General features: G+C 41.0%; 1 protein-coding gene and 1 long non-coding RNA gene across 2 annotated transcripts in view; both read right to left on the bottom strand.

Annotated features, from left to right (window-relative positions):
* Nucleotides 1-10457, bottom strand: part of LOC143736438 (basement membrane-specific heparan sulfate proteoglycan core protein-like) — a 386240-nt gene extending 375783 nt beyond the window's left edge. The window contains exons 1-9 of the mRNA XM_077227135.1: nucleotides 10119-10457; nucleotides 9849-10035; nucleotides 9463-9529; nucleotides 9329-9383; nucleotides 9012-9243; nucleotides 8762-8911; nucleotides 8521-8627; nucleotides 7004-7138; nucleotides 6054-6366 (exon numbers count right to left, since the gene is read on the bottom strand). Coding sequence (XP_077083250.1) covers nucleotides 6054-6366; nucleotides 7004-7138; nucleotides 8521-8627; nucleotides 8762-8911; nucleotides 9012-9243; nucleotides 9329-9383; nucleotides 9463-9529; nucleotides 9849-10035; nucleotides 10119-10457 — 1585 coding nt within the window. The remainder of the gene's footprint in view (nucleotides 1-6053; nucleotides 6367-7003; nucleotides 7139-8520; nucleotides 8628-8761; nucleotides 8912-9011; nucleotides 9244-9328; nucleotides 9384-9462; nucleotides 9530-9848; nucleotides 10036-10118) is intronic.
* A 3054-nt stretch (nucleotides 10458-13511) lies between these two features.
* LOC143736495 (uncharacterized) lies at nucleotides 13512-14682 on the bottom strand. The gene is made up of 3 exons (XR_013203455.1): nucleotides 13947-14682; nucleotides 13740-13802; nucleotides 13512-13623 (listed from the first exon to the last, which is right to left on the bottom strand). It is a non-coding gene; the product is annotated as an uncharacterized LOC143736495 (long non-coding RNA).
* Between the last annotated feature and the right edge of the window lie 439 nt (nucleotides 14683-15121).

The following is a 15121-nucleotide window of genomic DNA, read 5'->3' as shown; positions in this document are numbered from 1 at the left end:
ATAATAACAATAGCATTAAAAGACACTACACAAGTGTAAGGTCCACCCATTGGCCCAACACCGGAATCCAATGGTATGGTCGAAGGAATAATGCGTGTATGTCTTTTCAGCGCTCCAGTGAAGTTCACTTAATTTATTGGAATTTAGTTTAAATAATACTTTAGCTCTACGCTTAATCTGACTCCAATTTCAAATGTTAATCAAATTTAGATTGTGTTTCTTATTAGAAAACAGTCATAAATACTGATTATGAGTTAATTTAGATCTTTGATTATTCTGGCCATTTCATAATTTCAAATATTCGTTCATTAAGGACCTGGTGTCGCTTTGAGACGTCACGTCGCGAGTGTGCGCTCACGATCACAAACTAGCCAGTCCTAAAATAGTCAGAGGGTGCAGTGCAAACTATCTTACCCTACGCGGCCGCTCACTGCTGACTCATAGGTGTAATTTTTCTCAATAGTTGCAGCGTACAACATGCTAAGTTAGGAGATAGTCAGGAATCAGAAGGTCTAATGATGTGCCCCATGCTCCATTCATTAGTGCCTTAGGTGTGATCTATCCTGGACAGAGATTTGCGGGAACAACAGACTACACATAATCTACTAGAAATAATGATTCCAGAAAACTTCAGAATAATCAAGGTTAACATTTATTTTTGTCAGGAAAAATGTACCGTGCCAATTTCACAAGTAAATGATTAAAAGCCAATTCAGAAATAATAAATGCATGACATCAATTACTCAAAGATGATTCTAAAACTAAGCAATGCATTCCTGACAGAGACACACAGTAGTGTGTGAGAGCTTTCCAAGGGGATAACACTGACACATTACTGCATGGGGGTTTTCCTGGTTACAGGTCCCACAGATTGCTCTGTTACCTAGCCTTAAATACCCAGACCAGAAAAAGGGTTGTACCAATATTTTCCCAGTGTGTTTTGGGTCAGTTCCTGTACCCCAGGGGGTAGCACCTGGTCTCGGGGGAGAGGGCAGATGTCTTGAAGAAACATCACCCAAAGAGGAACACAGGATTATCCTAAGTCCTCAATCCTTCTCATATTACCAATGACTGCAATGAAATTAAGACCATTTTACCAATCGCACCGAGACACTTAAAATGATACCAAACACGAAAAGGAAAAACAATAGATTCCCAAGATACATCATATATGATATATAAGCATTCTTAGTGAACTTTTGGTGACTTGACTCAGGGGGAGAGGGAGAGGGGGATGCAGAGATAAGATAGGAGAAACGTTTGGACAAGACAATGTCCTGTGCTTTGTCTTTGCGATCTTCTGTCCAGGGTGCTTTTTATTGCTTTATGGTGAGTTTTATCTCAGCTTTTGTCTTAGCAGGAAAATCGGTTCTTACACAGGACAGTAAATTATCTTACAAAATGTTCTGAGATGCAGGTCCATTTATAGATCAGTTTGTCTATAAATGAGTGCAGGAAGGTCTGTAGGTCTTTACTTTGGCTTCCGTCTTGACCACATGACCACATTTTTCAGAGCAATAAAGCCAACTTATCTGATCCTAGTCATGTCAACCAAGACCCTTCTTGCCCTTGTTGGGGGGATGGGACCATAGATCCCAGGGTGAGTTTTAAAGGTTATTTACATATAACAAATGTAAATAAAAGTAAATAGTAAATGAGGACAAGTGGTCAGTCCGTGAACGAGACAAGAGCGCGCAAGTCGTTTTTTTCTGAATATCCAGTTCTCCTGTTGTTTCAGTGTAGTATCTTCCAGCAGGTAAGGTTGTTTTCGATTCTCTGGTTAGTTTCTTGTTTTGCCTTCTCACAAATTTGTATTTTAATTAGACGCGTTCCCACTTTATATAACAGCCGCTCTGAATAATATTGCAGTTTAAATTGTATAGCACTTAAGTGAGCGCTGTCCAACAGCTAGTTTCGATTCCTCTCCCATTATTCGGGTGATTTGCGTTTACTGTGTTAATTGCTGGGCAGAAACAGCAACTGTAAAACAGATATAAAGTCGAAGAGATCCAGAACAAGGCCAGGACAAGCGGTCAGTCCGTGAACGAGACAAGAGCGCGCAAGTCGTTTTTTTCTGAATATCCAGTTCTCCTGTTGTTTCAGTGTAGTATCTACCAGCAGGTAAGGTTGTTTTCGATTCTCTGGTTATTTTCTTGTTTTGTCTTCTCACAAATTTGTATTTTAATTAGACGCGTTCCCACTTTATATAACAGCCGCTCTGAATAATATTGCAGTTTAAATTGTATAGCACTTAAGTGAGCGCTGTCCAACAGCTAGTTTCGATTCCTCTCCCATTATTCGGGTGATTTGCGTTTGCTGTGTTAATTGCTGGGCAGAAACAGCAACTGTAAAACAGATATAAAGTCGAAGAGATCCAGAACATGGCCAGGACAAGCGGTCATTCCGTGAACGAGACAAGAGCGCGCAAGTCGTTTTTTTCTGAATATCCAGTTCTCCTGTTGTTTCAGTGTAGTATCTACCAGCAGGTAAGGTTGTTTTCGATTCTCTGGTTATTTTCTTGTTTTGCCTTCTCACAAATTTGTATTTTAATTAGACGCGTTCCCACTTTATATAACAGCCGCTCTGAATAATATTGCAGTTTAAATTGTATAGCACTTAAGTGAGCGCTGTCCAACAGCTAGTTTCGATTCCTCTCCCATTATTCGGGTGATTTGCGTTTGCTGTGTTAATTGCTGGGCAGAAACAGCTGTCCTCACTCAGGCGTTGGTACGCATTATATCTATGTAGTGCGCGCGCTGTCGCGGAAGCGCCAGCGGAAGCGTTCAGCCTCCTCTTGTGAAGACCGACTCGGGTAAAGACCATCGACTCTACCTGTGCGACTCCACCGAGCAACGACACCAGCTACGCACTTAAGTGTCTTCTTCTCCCTTTCCTTTCCTACTTGTACTCTATTTCGCTTAATCAACATGTGCTTTCAATACATTCCTGTTGTCTCCCGACAACGCACTCTCATCACGCACAGAAGGCAGCGCAATACTGCTAATCTGCGTCCCGTTCTCTCATCCACACACACACCTCTCTCTCTTTCTATGGGTCTATGGAATTGTCAGTCAGCAGTCAATAAAGCTGACTTCATTCCTGCCTTTGCATCTCTTTCAACTCTTAATATCTTGGGCTTGACTGAGACCTGGATCCGTCCAGAAGACTCAGCAACCCCTGCTGCTCTCTCTAACAACTTCTCTTTCTCTCACACCCCTCGCCAGTCTGGTAGGGGTGGGGGGACTGGTATTCTCATTTCTAACAATTGGAAATACTCAACTCTCTCCTCTCTATGCAATAACAACTCATTTGAATATCACGCTATTACACTTACAACTCCCTTTAAGATCGAGATTGTAGTCATTTATCGCCCCCCAGGTCAACTGGGAAGCTTTGTTGAGGAGCTGGATGTGCTGCTGTCCTCTTTCCCTGAGGACGGCACTCCACTTGTAGTCTTTGGCGATTTCAACATTCATCTAGAGAAGCCGTATGCTACAGATTTCATCTCTCTCCTAGCCTCATTCGATCTCAATCGGCTCATCACCACAGGTACTCACAAGTCAGGCAACCAACTGGACCTGGTCTACACACGCAACTGCATCACAGACAACATTTTGGTGAAACCTCTCCATGTTTCAGATCATTTCCTCATTACTTTCAATCTACAACTCACTATCCACACTCCACCAACTCCCCTACCAGTTACCTTCAGACGAAACCTGCGCTCACTTTCTCCCTCCCGTCTTTCCTCTGCTGTGTCATCTTCTCTTCCCTCACCCTCACAATTCTCAACTCTAGATGTGAAAAACCGCAACGGATACTTTATGCTCCACATTAACTTCTTCTTTAGACACTATCTGCCCTCTCTCCTCCAGGCCAGCACGCGCTACCCCCTCTAACCCCTGGTTATCTGAGGTTCTTCGGGAACACCGGACTAAACTCAGGGCAATGGAGAGGAAATGGTGCAAATCAAAAGATACATCTGACCTGAGTATGTACCAATCTCTGCTCTCTTCCTTTTCTGCTGATGTTCATGCCGCAAAATCTTCATATTTCCACAACAAGATCAACTCCTCCTCTAACACACGAACACTTTTCAAGACATTCAACTCTCTCCTCTGTCCACCTCCACCACCACCCACCTCCTCGCTAACTGCTGATGATTTTGCTAACTTCTTCACTAACAAAACAAAAACCATTAGCAGTCAGTTCTCTCCTCCACACACACAGGAACCTAGTCCAACCTCTCCCACAGCCAATAACCTTCTTTCCTCCTTCTCTCCTCTAACCGAGGAAGAAGTATCTAAACTTCTCCTCTCCAGTCATCCTACCACCTGCCCTCTAGACCCCATCCCCTCACACCTTCTTCAAGCCATCTCTCCCACACTTCTACCAGCACTCACACACATCATCAACTCATCCCTCCATACTGGCATTTTTCCTACAGCATTTAAGCAGGCTCGGGTAACCCCACTGCTTAAAAAACCAACTTTAAACACATCACTTCTAGAGAATTACAGACCTGTCTCTCTCCTACCTTTCATTGCAAAAACACTTGAACGAGTTGCTTTCAACCAAGTATCATCTTTCCTGTCTCTGAATAACCAGCTGGATGTTAACCAATCTGGCTTCAAGAAAGGGCATTCGACCGAGACCGCATTACTTTCAGTCACAGAAGCCCTGCGGATCGCCAAAGCTGCTTCCAAATCATCAGTTCTCATTCTCCTAGACCTGTCTGCTGCCTTCGACACTGTGAATCATCAGATCCTTCTGTCCACCCTCTCATCACTGGGCATCACTGGATCTTCCCTCCACTGGTTTGAGTCCTATCTCACAGGTAGGTCATTCAGGGTCGCATGGAGAGGCGAGGTATCCAAAGTACATCGACTGACCACAGGGGTTCCCCAGGGGTCAGTCCTTGGACCCCTCCTCTTCTCCATTTACACCACATCACTGGGACCCATCATACAGGCACATGGTTTCTCTTACCATTGCTATGCTGATGACACCCAGCTCTACCTCTCATTTCAACCAGACGATCCCACAGTAGCTGCACGTATCTCTAGCTGTCTGGCGGACATCTCGGCATGGATGAAGGAACATCACCTGCAGCTCAATCTGGCAAAGACTGAGCTTCTCGTTCTCCCTGCCAATCCGTCACTACAGCACGACTTCACTATCCAGTTAGACTCATCCTCAATCACCCCATCAAGGTCAGTCAGAAATCTTGGAGTAATCTTTGATGACCAGCTAACCTTCACAGACCACATTTCAAAGACAGCTCGATCATGCAGGTTTGCAATGCACAACATCAGGAAGATCAGGCCTTTCCTAACTGAGCATGCAACACAACTTCTTGTACAGGCCCTGGTTATTTCTAGGCTTGATTACTGCAATGCTCTTCTAGCTGGTCTTCCATCATGTGCAACTAAACCCTTACAATTGATCCAGAATGCTGCTGCTCGTCTTGTATTCAACGAGCCCAAAAGGGCCCACGTCACTCCGTGTCTTGAAATCTTCGCTTGTCTGGTTTATGCTACTCTGAGCAATGTTTGAACTTTGTATTCTGAGCACTTCTTGCGTTGTTTTTGCCTCTCCACGATGACTCGCTTGGTTTAATCCTCAAATGTAAGTCGCTTTGGATAAAAGCGTCTGCTAAATGACTAAATGTAAATGTAAAATGTACAAATAATTGTGTCTGATTTGTCTCGGTCGTTACAATACAGACCGAGTGCCCACATATGTGGACTTAATTTTTTCAAAAAGATCTTAATGTTCAAAGATAATATCTGGTTATTATATTGATTGAATATATTGATTCAATCTAAAATCCAAGCCAAACCAAAGCTCGGGTCTTAGGATTTCCAGACCTCTGCATTCAGTTTTATTGTTTTTTTACTTCAAATAGTGTGTAACACAAGAACAGAGATAATCAAATAAAAAGAAGAGTGACAACTGTATTTATCAGCAGTGTGAATGAGAGTAAAAGTCTCTCGATTGGTTGTGTGATCATGATCATAGAGAGTTTATGAGGACAATGATGTTGAACTCACCCTTCACTGATAGAGAAACAGCAGATCTTGATGTTGATGAGTTTGGTCTTCCATCTATCTGCCCTTTACACCAGTACTGACCCTGATCAGACTCAGTAGCTCCTCTGATAGTGACAGTGTCTCTGTTTACAGTGTAACGCTCAGACGTCTGTAATATTACACTGTCTTTATGCCACTCATATCTCCAGTCACTGTGATCAGACTTTATCACACACTTTAGATTGACTGTTTCTCCAGTGACTACAGGACTGTCTGGTGTCACAGTCACTGTAGATGTGGGTAAATCTGAGAAGAGAGACAAAACACAAACTGACTGGAGGAAAAATGATTACTGCGTTCCCCAATAGCGTCAATCAATGCAGTGTCTCGTTCCCTGTTCTCAGGGAACATTGGTTACAGTCGTAAACCTGAGAGGTTTTCTTATGTGTTTTGAGGCTTCAGCTCTGTCATGTAAGCCCGTCTTGTTCGACCCAAAGCCGGTTTCCTTTAAAGGGTTACTTCAGGATTTAGCATTAAGCTTTGTATCAGTAGAAAACCAGTAGTATTTTCGAATTACCGTGCTTCCCCCCTTCATATCCCCCTGAGATGAGAGATTTATGTATTTTTAATCTGGAAAAAATCCTCCGATGACGCAAAAATCGTCATTTTGCGTCATCGGAGGATTTTTTGGTCAGAGGCTTAAAACTACAGCAGGTTTGAGCAGCTAGTTCCGCATGTTTTCACCACGCCCATATTGGGCGGGATCTCACTCACAGAACGTAAACATAGTGTCAGCCATCTTTCTGTAGCTAAGCTAACAGGCTCTTGCTCTGTGGAGAAAGTTTGATTAATCACAATGGCGGAAGGTAGTTTTGAAGTAGAAATGGCAGAAGGGGATTTCGAAGATATTTTGAGAGAATCGGATGCTCACGGCTACCTGTATGAACCGCAATACAGTGATGAACAGTTACGGTTGATAGAGGAACAAGAGGCGGTCGGAGCAGCTGCTGCAGCAGAGCAGCAAGACCTGCTTGGCGGTCAGGAGGAAGAGCCCGGGCAGACTCGAGCTGGGGCGGACTGGTGGTGTCAGTGCTCTCGATGTGCGCCTATGTTATCAGAGAGAGAGTCCTATTGCTGTCGCGAATTTCAGCGATGCCATTTTCTTTTGGAAGAGATCGCTGAATCCGCTGATGAAACGGCATGCGTAACTGAGCACCCTAGTTTTCAACCACATATGGACAGGGGGGTCCTGGAAACCTATTTCAGGATCCCGAAAATAAATTGGAAACGCCAGCCAAAGCCCACAGGGACAAACGGACGGCTAAGTGTAAAGTGAGTATTTTGTTTTTTTACTTTTTGTTACTATGACGACATATAACTTACAGAGTTTGGACACCAGGCAGGTATTATCACAACGTGCTTCCCACGTAACGTTAGTCAGCTGAGCTATTGTTGTTATATTTACATCGTTAGCAATTATACTGTATTTGAAAATAGTTTGCATTGCTAACGTTGTGTTTACTGTTTTGTAGACAATATCGTCTAACAGCCTACCGTCACTTCATGGAATGGGTCCTGCAAGGCGAGAGACTGGGGAAAGGCTATCGTATTGTTTTGCCAACCTGTGTTGTTCAGGACATCAGACGAAGATATCCAGCTCCTGACGGGCAATACAGTGGCTATATAGAAACTGCTGAAGCTCTGGAAGAACTTTGAGTGTAAAAGTGATTTATTATTTATTTATTTTTTCAATTAAAACTTATAACTCACATTGGTTGTGGTTCTTGTTAAAAACCTTTAGAGTTGATACATTAGAGAATGTGTTTGCCTATTATACTACATGGTCCTGCCTTGAATAATCTTTTTAATGTGAAAGTCTAAATTGTGTAATATTCATTAGGCTAACTTTTTTAATCCAAAATAAATTCCAAGAAGGGAAATAATCCAGGTAGTTTGTGTACAGTAAGTAATTACAGCAAAATCAGTGACAGTAACCATTCAGCCTCCCTCCACAAGTCTATAATATAGAAATTGAGTGTACACAGGAGTATAGGGTAAGATGAAGAATTTTTTTTTATTAATATTCACACAAAAATTATTCTGCTGCCATAGTCAAAGGTACATTATTTAAATAAATAAGGAGATACAAAACAAAAAATGTCCTGCAGAATATAAACAAAGGCGAAAATAAATAAATTATAATCTAAAAAATAAATAAGGAAATATAATCAGCGGTGGCAAAATCTGATTTGACAGTAAGAAAACTCAGGAAGGAGTAGCAGAATGAATTTGAGGAAGGTGCCATGAGTGCTATGATAAGGTGCTATCAGTGTCGGTCTTAGAAGCGGCTTTGGAAAGAAGTTGTGGCAGCCTCCTTTGATGGTTTAGGCACGGGTGCAATGTTGGGTGGAAGTGCAGGCTGTGCCAGGGCAAGTGAGGAGGTCTGTATGGTAAATTGAATGTTCGGGTTGCGTCTTCTATCCATGACCCTCTTGATGAGTGTGTCTATAAACTGGGTGGTGTGTGGTGTGAAGATTTTCTTCAAGACCCACTGTTTGGATCTCTTGCAGAAGACTTGGTTGAACCGTGCTTGTCCTGTTAATGATAGGAAATATAATTAAATATAAAATCTGAACTAAGATTTGATTTTGTCCTGTCTGATCGTTCCCTTGGCTCTAAACATTGTAATTTTTGATATTATATTACACAGACAACACATAATTACATACCTGTCTGGGTTGTGTCCTGCTTCCTCTTGACAATATTCTCATTGTGCTCCAGGATTGCAAGGTGACATCGCTCCTTCATTCCCTGGAATGAGAATGCCTGGCGTTTGGGGAGGTATTTTAGAAGTGCACTATGAAAGACTTCAAGTGGGCCTGTGGGCAATTAAAATGAGAAAGGGAGAAGGGATACAACAAATTAAAACATTATCATTATGATTTTGAAAGATAAGTGTACAAGGGCACCTATTCTCACCTGTATGTTTGAACAGGGCCATCTTTTCCATGTCTCGCAGAAGCCTTTTGTCAAGGACCAGCGAAGACAGGTCCTGAAATGCCAATGAATCTTTTCTCATCCACATGTGCTTCTTTTGCTCCTGGGCTGTTAGAGGAGCATGGTCACAACGATGCTGTTCTCCGGTTTCATCTGTCCACTCATGCTCATTACACACATGGTGTGTAATGGACTTCCACCGGCATTTCAATGCCTGTATGAAAAAATAAATATTAATCTTAAGTGTAGAATTTATTTTTCTTCCAAAAAAAGAATCAAATTAGAATCAAATGTCTTACCTCGACGTCCCCCTTACTTGTGGCACAGGCAAACCACATATGGTTTACGACAGACCTATAAAAGATAATACAATTAGTAATTTTGAATATTGCAAACCAATGTAAAGTCTGCTAGATTACAAACCAACACTGACCTGGTCCATGCATGGATGATTTCTCTGCCCTTTTTTTTCCCCTTATTCTGCATCTTCTTTCGGAAACCTGTGAGTAAATGGAGCACAAGTTTTGTCAAACAATAACAATTGTCTTTTTAATTTTTATTGGTCCAAATTCACACCTTAGTCTTTCACACTTTGCCCCTTAAAGAGCTTTGTAGACTTCCTGCACTGTGCTAGTGTAGAAGTTTGAAATGTTCATGGTTTTCTTGAATGAACAATTTACACTAATACACTGGCTGAGTGCATCATGGCTGCAAAACTGTGAGGGGGGTGAAGACTGAGACCATGAGGTGTCAGTCGGGGTAGGGCTGGAGAAGTGTGGAGGTTTGTGTGTGTACAAGGGGGACTAAACAAATACATACCTTTTGCTGTGTGCCAGATGTCAAACTGATGTTGGACATTAGGAAATTGTTCCCTCATTGTTTTCTGAATAGATGTGGAGCGATCTGTGGCCATCACCTCCACGTCAAGTCCCTGGTCCATCAGCTCATTCATGCCCCTTTTGAAACCCAGTGGTTCCATGGCAACAGAGCTGGTGGCCTCAGTAACCTAAAGAGTCAAGTTTGAATCATACCGGTAATCCTAATTTTACAAATATCATCTGTAATTTTCCATTATTATAATAATTTTACCTGCACAAGTTCTGTGTGGAGTATCTCCTTTGTGTCATCCAACATAAACGTATAGTGGCAGTATTTTGCACTAAAACCTGGTGTGTCACACCGGCCATCACCCGTCAAGTGTAGCCTCTTTCCATCCTCCTGTTCTAAATACACTCTTGCCAAGAGTTCTGTTCGTTTTTCAGTATACACTTCCTCAATAGCAGGGTGCAAGTATACCTTCTGGATGTTATAAAATGTAGTCTGTCCCATCATTTGGACACCCATGGTCTTACACCAGTCTGAGAGTTCTGTGTATGTGCCCCCTCTGAACAGAACAGCTGCTGCTGCAAGGAGGTTCACCTCTGGCATTCCCCTAAGATTTCCAGGTCCCAGTATGGCCCCCAAGACATGTCCAATCTACCTTCCTCTGTGCACCAACGTCAACAATAGTCTTTGACGAAATTGTATTCCCGCACATCTGGCAAAATTTGAAGAGTGACATGAGGCTTGACTCATTGACAATTATCTTCTTTTCATTCCAGTCCTTTTCACCTTCATCATCTGATGATGATGATGTTGATGTGAGGGTGAAGGTTGACCCAGGTTGATAGCTTTCATCATTTTCACCTAAAGCTTCAATGCTGCTGATGGTGGTATTGAGGCCCCCAGGTGTACTTAGGCATGGTGACTTTAAAAAAAAAAAGATTAAAAAAAAAAAAAGTCATACAGTTGCTTTAGAATTCATTTAGAAAGAATATGATGTGAAGTATGTTGGTTATTCAAAAACTTACAAATTGTTCTTGGACTGAGACCGGAAATTTGACCGGAGTTGAGGTCAGCAGGATTTTTTCTTCTTCTTCCAACGACACTAACGCAGCAGACGCAATTGGAGTCTGAAATGACAAGTTCAATAACGTTACATAATATTTCAATAAACTAAAGTTATTCTGAAGTGAAAACAATGCAGGTTTTTTCGTTGCCCAAATAAAAAGGAAATACCTCTAACATATACATATTGAGATTTCTGACCGACATAAGTGTCAATTTTATTTTTAAGCTTACATTAATTAACACTATTTTGTTCTAGTCTGCACTACATCAGGGGTTCATCTCGCAAATGTATCTGTTTCTGCAGTCATCTCCAAACATACAGCAACTTGCTTGTGTGGTAACGTTAGCATAAATAGACTAACACAGTTTTACAGAACTGTGGCTTTACTTTGATAACAGTCAACTAATATGTAATTATCTATCTAACGTCACTTTGCTAACTTTCCTGTTTTACTGCTAACAACTACAACACTATATGTAGGCTACTGTGTGATCAGAAACAGAGTCGAGTATTAGCGAGTCTTACCTCTAGGCGAATGCGTTTAGTACCAGAAGGCCCAGTGCCCGGTTGCATAAAGCACCTTAAGTGTAATTTTCCCTTAAGTTCGCCCTTATGTTTCCCTTAAACTTAAGGGTGTTGCAGAAAATGCCCTTATATGGTACTTAAGGGTTTCTTTAAGTGAAACGTCATAAACACTTAGAATTTCCCTTAAATGCTGTTTTTTCACTTAAGGAATCCCTTAAAAACCGTTAAGTGTTGCATAAAGCCCCTTAACTGTCATTTTCCTAAGTACAGTTTAAGGTTAGGAAAACTTTACCTTAAGAGTAACGCGGACAAAAAAAAGACGACATGGCTGACTTTATGGAACCCATTGAAGATAATTATGTGCCAAGAAGAATTTTTAGGGATAGGGAGAACCCTTTGGATCATCTTAGCGATGAAAAACTGCTTCGAGAATATCGATTTAATCGCCGCGGAATCTATGAAATTGCTGACAAACTGGAAGGCGACCTTGGCCATGTTACCCAGCGCAACCACTCACTACCCTCTGTGCTTCAGTTACTTATAGCACTTCGGTTCTTTGCAACTGGGAGTTTCCAGTCTGTAGTGGGAGATGTTTTCCACGTTCATAAGTCGTCCGTCAGTAGAGTTATTCACCGGGTTGCAGGGGCCCTTTGCCGTCATTTAAGCCAAACCGTGACGTTTCCATCTGGTGTTGAACTTGATGTCATTCAAACCTCTTTTTTTCGGAAAGCGGGGTTTCCTCGAATAAGTGGTGTAATTGACGGCACACATGTCAGAATTCAAGCGTCCCGCACGCACGAAGAGCAGTATGTGAACAGGAAAAATTACCATTCTGTTAATGTGCGTTAGTGTGTGACCATCTGTGCAGAATAAGAAATGTCGTTGCATCGTGGCCAGGGAGTACACATGACTCTAGGATTTTGACAGAGAGTAAGATCGGGAGAGATTTTGAAGCTGGAATGCACGGTGGTCTTCTGCTCGGTGACAGTGTTACCCCTGCCGACCATGGCTCATGACGCCCTTCATGAATTGCCTTAACGCTGCGCAGGCATGTATTTAATAATGTTACAGACAACTAAGATGTACAAATTATATCAACTTGATATTAAACTGACTTGAAAAAAAAATCCTCTTTACTAACTTTAAAAAAACATAAACTGAACGTAAAAACATAGGCCATATGTTGTCTAACTTATTGATATTTTTTTGTGTATTCAAATGTATTTTGACTTGTTGATAATTATGGTTATTCTTTGGTCCTGTAGGAAAGATACAACAGTGCGTTGACTCACACAAGGTCGATAGTTGAGAGGACGATCGGACAGCTTAAACGGAGATTTCACTGTCTCCACAGTGAACTGCGCGTTGAGCCTCCAAGGGCTTGCAAAATTATTGTCGCCTGCGTTGTTCTTTTTAACATGTCCAAGATGTATTCTGCCTTCGAAGAGGAAGATGAGCTCGAAGAAGAGGGTAATGAAGCAGAAGAGGCTCATGAAGCAAATCTTCTGCAGCAAGATTTCCAACAGGCTGGATTTGTTGTCAGAGATGCCATCGTAAATGCATTCTTTAATTAGCAGGCCTAGTATGACCAATAGTTGTAGGCTAATATTTAATATATATATATATATATATATATATATATATATATATATATATATATATATATATATATATTAGCAGCAGTAGTAATATTATTAATAAAATGTATTATTAGCCTATTACAATAATTATTATTAATGTTAATGATACAATGTATATAGTAGGTTAGCAGTTGCAAGTTAATGTAATGATTTATAAATTATAATTTATAGGCTAGTGTTGTTTAGTATTAATATTTTATAAATATATTAGCTATATTGTATTTTGCTATTATTATTGGAATTTTGTTAATATATTTGTCCTTGTAATTACATAAATAAATACAAAACTTTTCAGATATGTCATAAAATGTATTTATAATAATATATTTATTCGTCAAGTGATGTTTTTGTTATTTTCCCTTCACTTTGTAGTTGCAACAGTTTGTTGTTAAGAATTATGTTGTAAAGGTCTTGATTTTCCTTCTTTTTAATTTTTTCGATCTCCAATTGCAGCTTTGTTTTTTGTAGCTGTAGGACGTCTCTCTGCAGTTCCAGCACTTCTTCTCTTGTAGAGGCTGGAGAGGGTAGTTGCGTCTTTCTGCAATTCACAAGTGTTTTGGAGGAATTATGAAATATAATATAATAAATAATATTGGGGCTGTTCTAAGTCAAATTAACAAAACTAAAATAATTGTTAACTAATAAATAACTCACTTTGTTGCCTGGTTTGGCGTACTGCTGGCGCTCTGTCGGTGTTGCTTTGATTGCTGGAAAGGTCTAACGCGTGAAACAAAGAAATACCAATCAAAATTTATATTTATATACAAATAAAAATATTTTATTACGCCTGTCGTGATTTTCGTATCGTTTATCCCCATAGAGATACATTTTATTTAATTTAAGACAATAATGTTCTCTCACTCCGTGTTACATTCCTCTGGTTGAGTCACTTCACTCTCTAAGCCGCCAGGGATGCCAGCCAGGACAGGTGAGTCCGCCCCAAGGATGTCTTGGACCAGTTTAGTTGTCTCTGATAATTCTGTTGGCGGTGGTCCTCCACCTACAGTTTTGTTATCGTTAGCTCTCGGTGCGTGCGAAGAAAATAGAGAAAAAACTAAGAGCGTTTTTTTTCTTACCAGTTTTGTTGGACTCCCTCTTATGAATGCTTATTTCTTTTTTTGCCCCCACAGAGATGTTTTCATATTTTTTAATTACCTCTGAAACCGTCCTCTTTACTCCTAAGTTCCGTGCATTAATTTTCTCGGTTATTTCCTCCTACTGTTTATTTTTTTTGCCAGCAGTTATGACGGGATTCAATTTGCTTCTTAAAATTCCTTTTCTTTTCCCATATTCATCTAGAAGAATACACTTCTCATCCTCAGTCCAGTTTGGCTTTCTTTTTTTGTTTTCCTTATCCATTTCTTTAGGCTATTCGTTGTTTTAAAGCTCCTAGGTTAATGTGTATAGGAGCGTATCTATGGCAACGATAGATTTTTATAACGGCAAACCTGGATCGCTGCCGTGAAACACTTAACGGTTTCCCTTACCTAAGAGAACTCATTAAGGGATTATATGCAACACCCTTAAATCATTCCCTTAGTTAAGGGGAAATCACGCCTTAAGTCCCACACTTAAGGGAAAAACTTAAGGTGCTTTATGCAACCGGGCCCAGGCTGTTCGTCATCTGGAAATCTGAATATCGACGGGATTGCGGTGTCCTTCAGAGTGGTTCTCTTAATTCCAAGGACATTCGTTTCGTAGTCTTCCTGCTTGAAATGGCGACTGCAAATCCTACGGGTTTTCAGGTTTTCCATATCGGTGTCCTCGCCAAACTTCGGGTGGTTGATAGCCCGCAGCCATTGTTTACATCGCTCTAAATGTTTTATCGGAAAATGATGGAAACTTACTTCTTGTCCTTTCCTGGTTTTGTTTGTACATCGATGGAAATGTATCTAATTCACGATTTATAGAGTCACGATGTAACAAAGCAAGCCTAGTTGGATCAAACTTTTCGGATACTGCCGCCTGTAACCGGTAGGCGTGGTTTGGGAGTGGCCTCGTAAGGGCAGCAAACCAAGTGCATTCTGGGAGTTGTT

Source organism: Siphateles boraxobius, unplaced genomic scaffold (genome assembly GCF_051911475.1).
Source record: "Siphateles boraxobius isolate OS27281-9 unplaced genomic scaffold, OSU_SipBor_1 130, whole genome shotgun sequence".
Lineage (NCBI taxonomy): Eukaryota > Metazoa > Chordata > Actinopteri > Cypriniformes > Leuciscidae > Siphateles > Siphateles boraxobius.
This window is presented reverse-complemented; position numbering and strand designations above follow the sequence as displayed.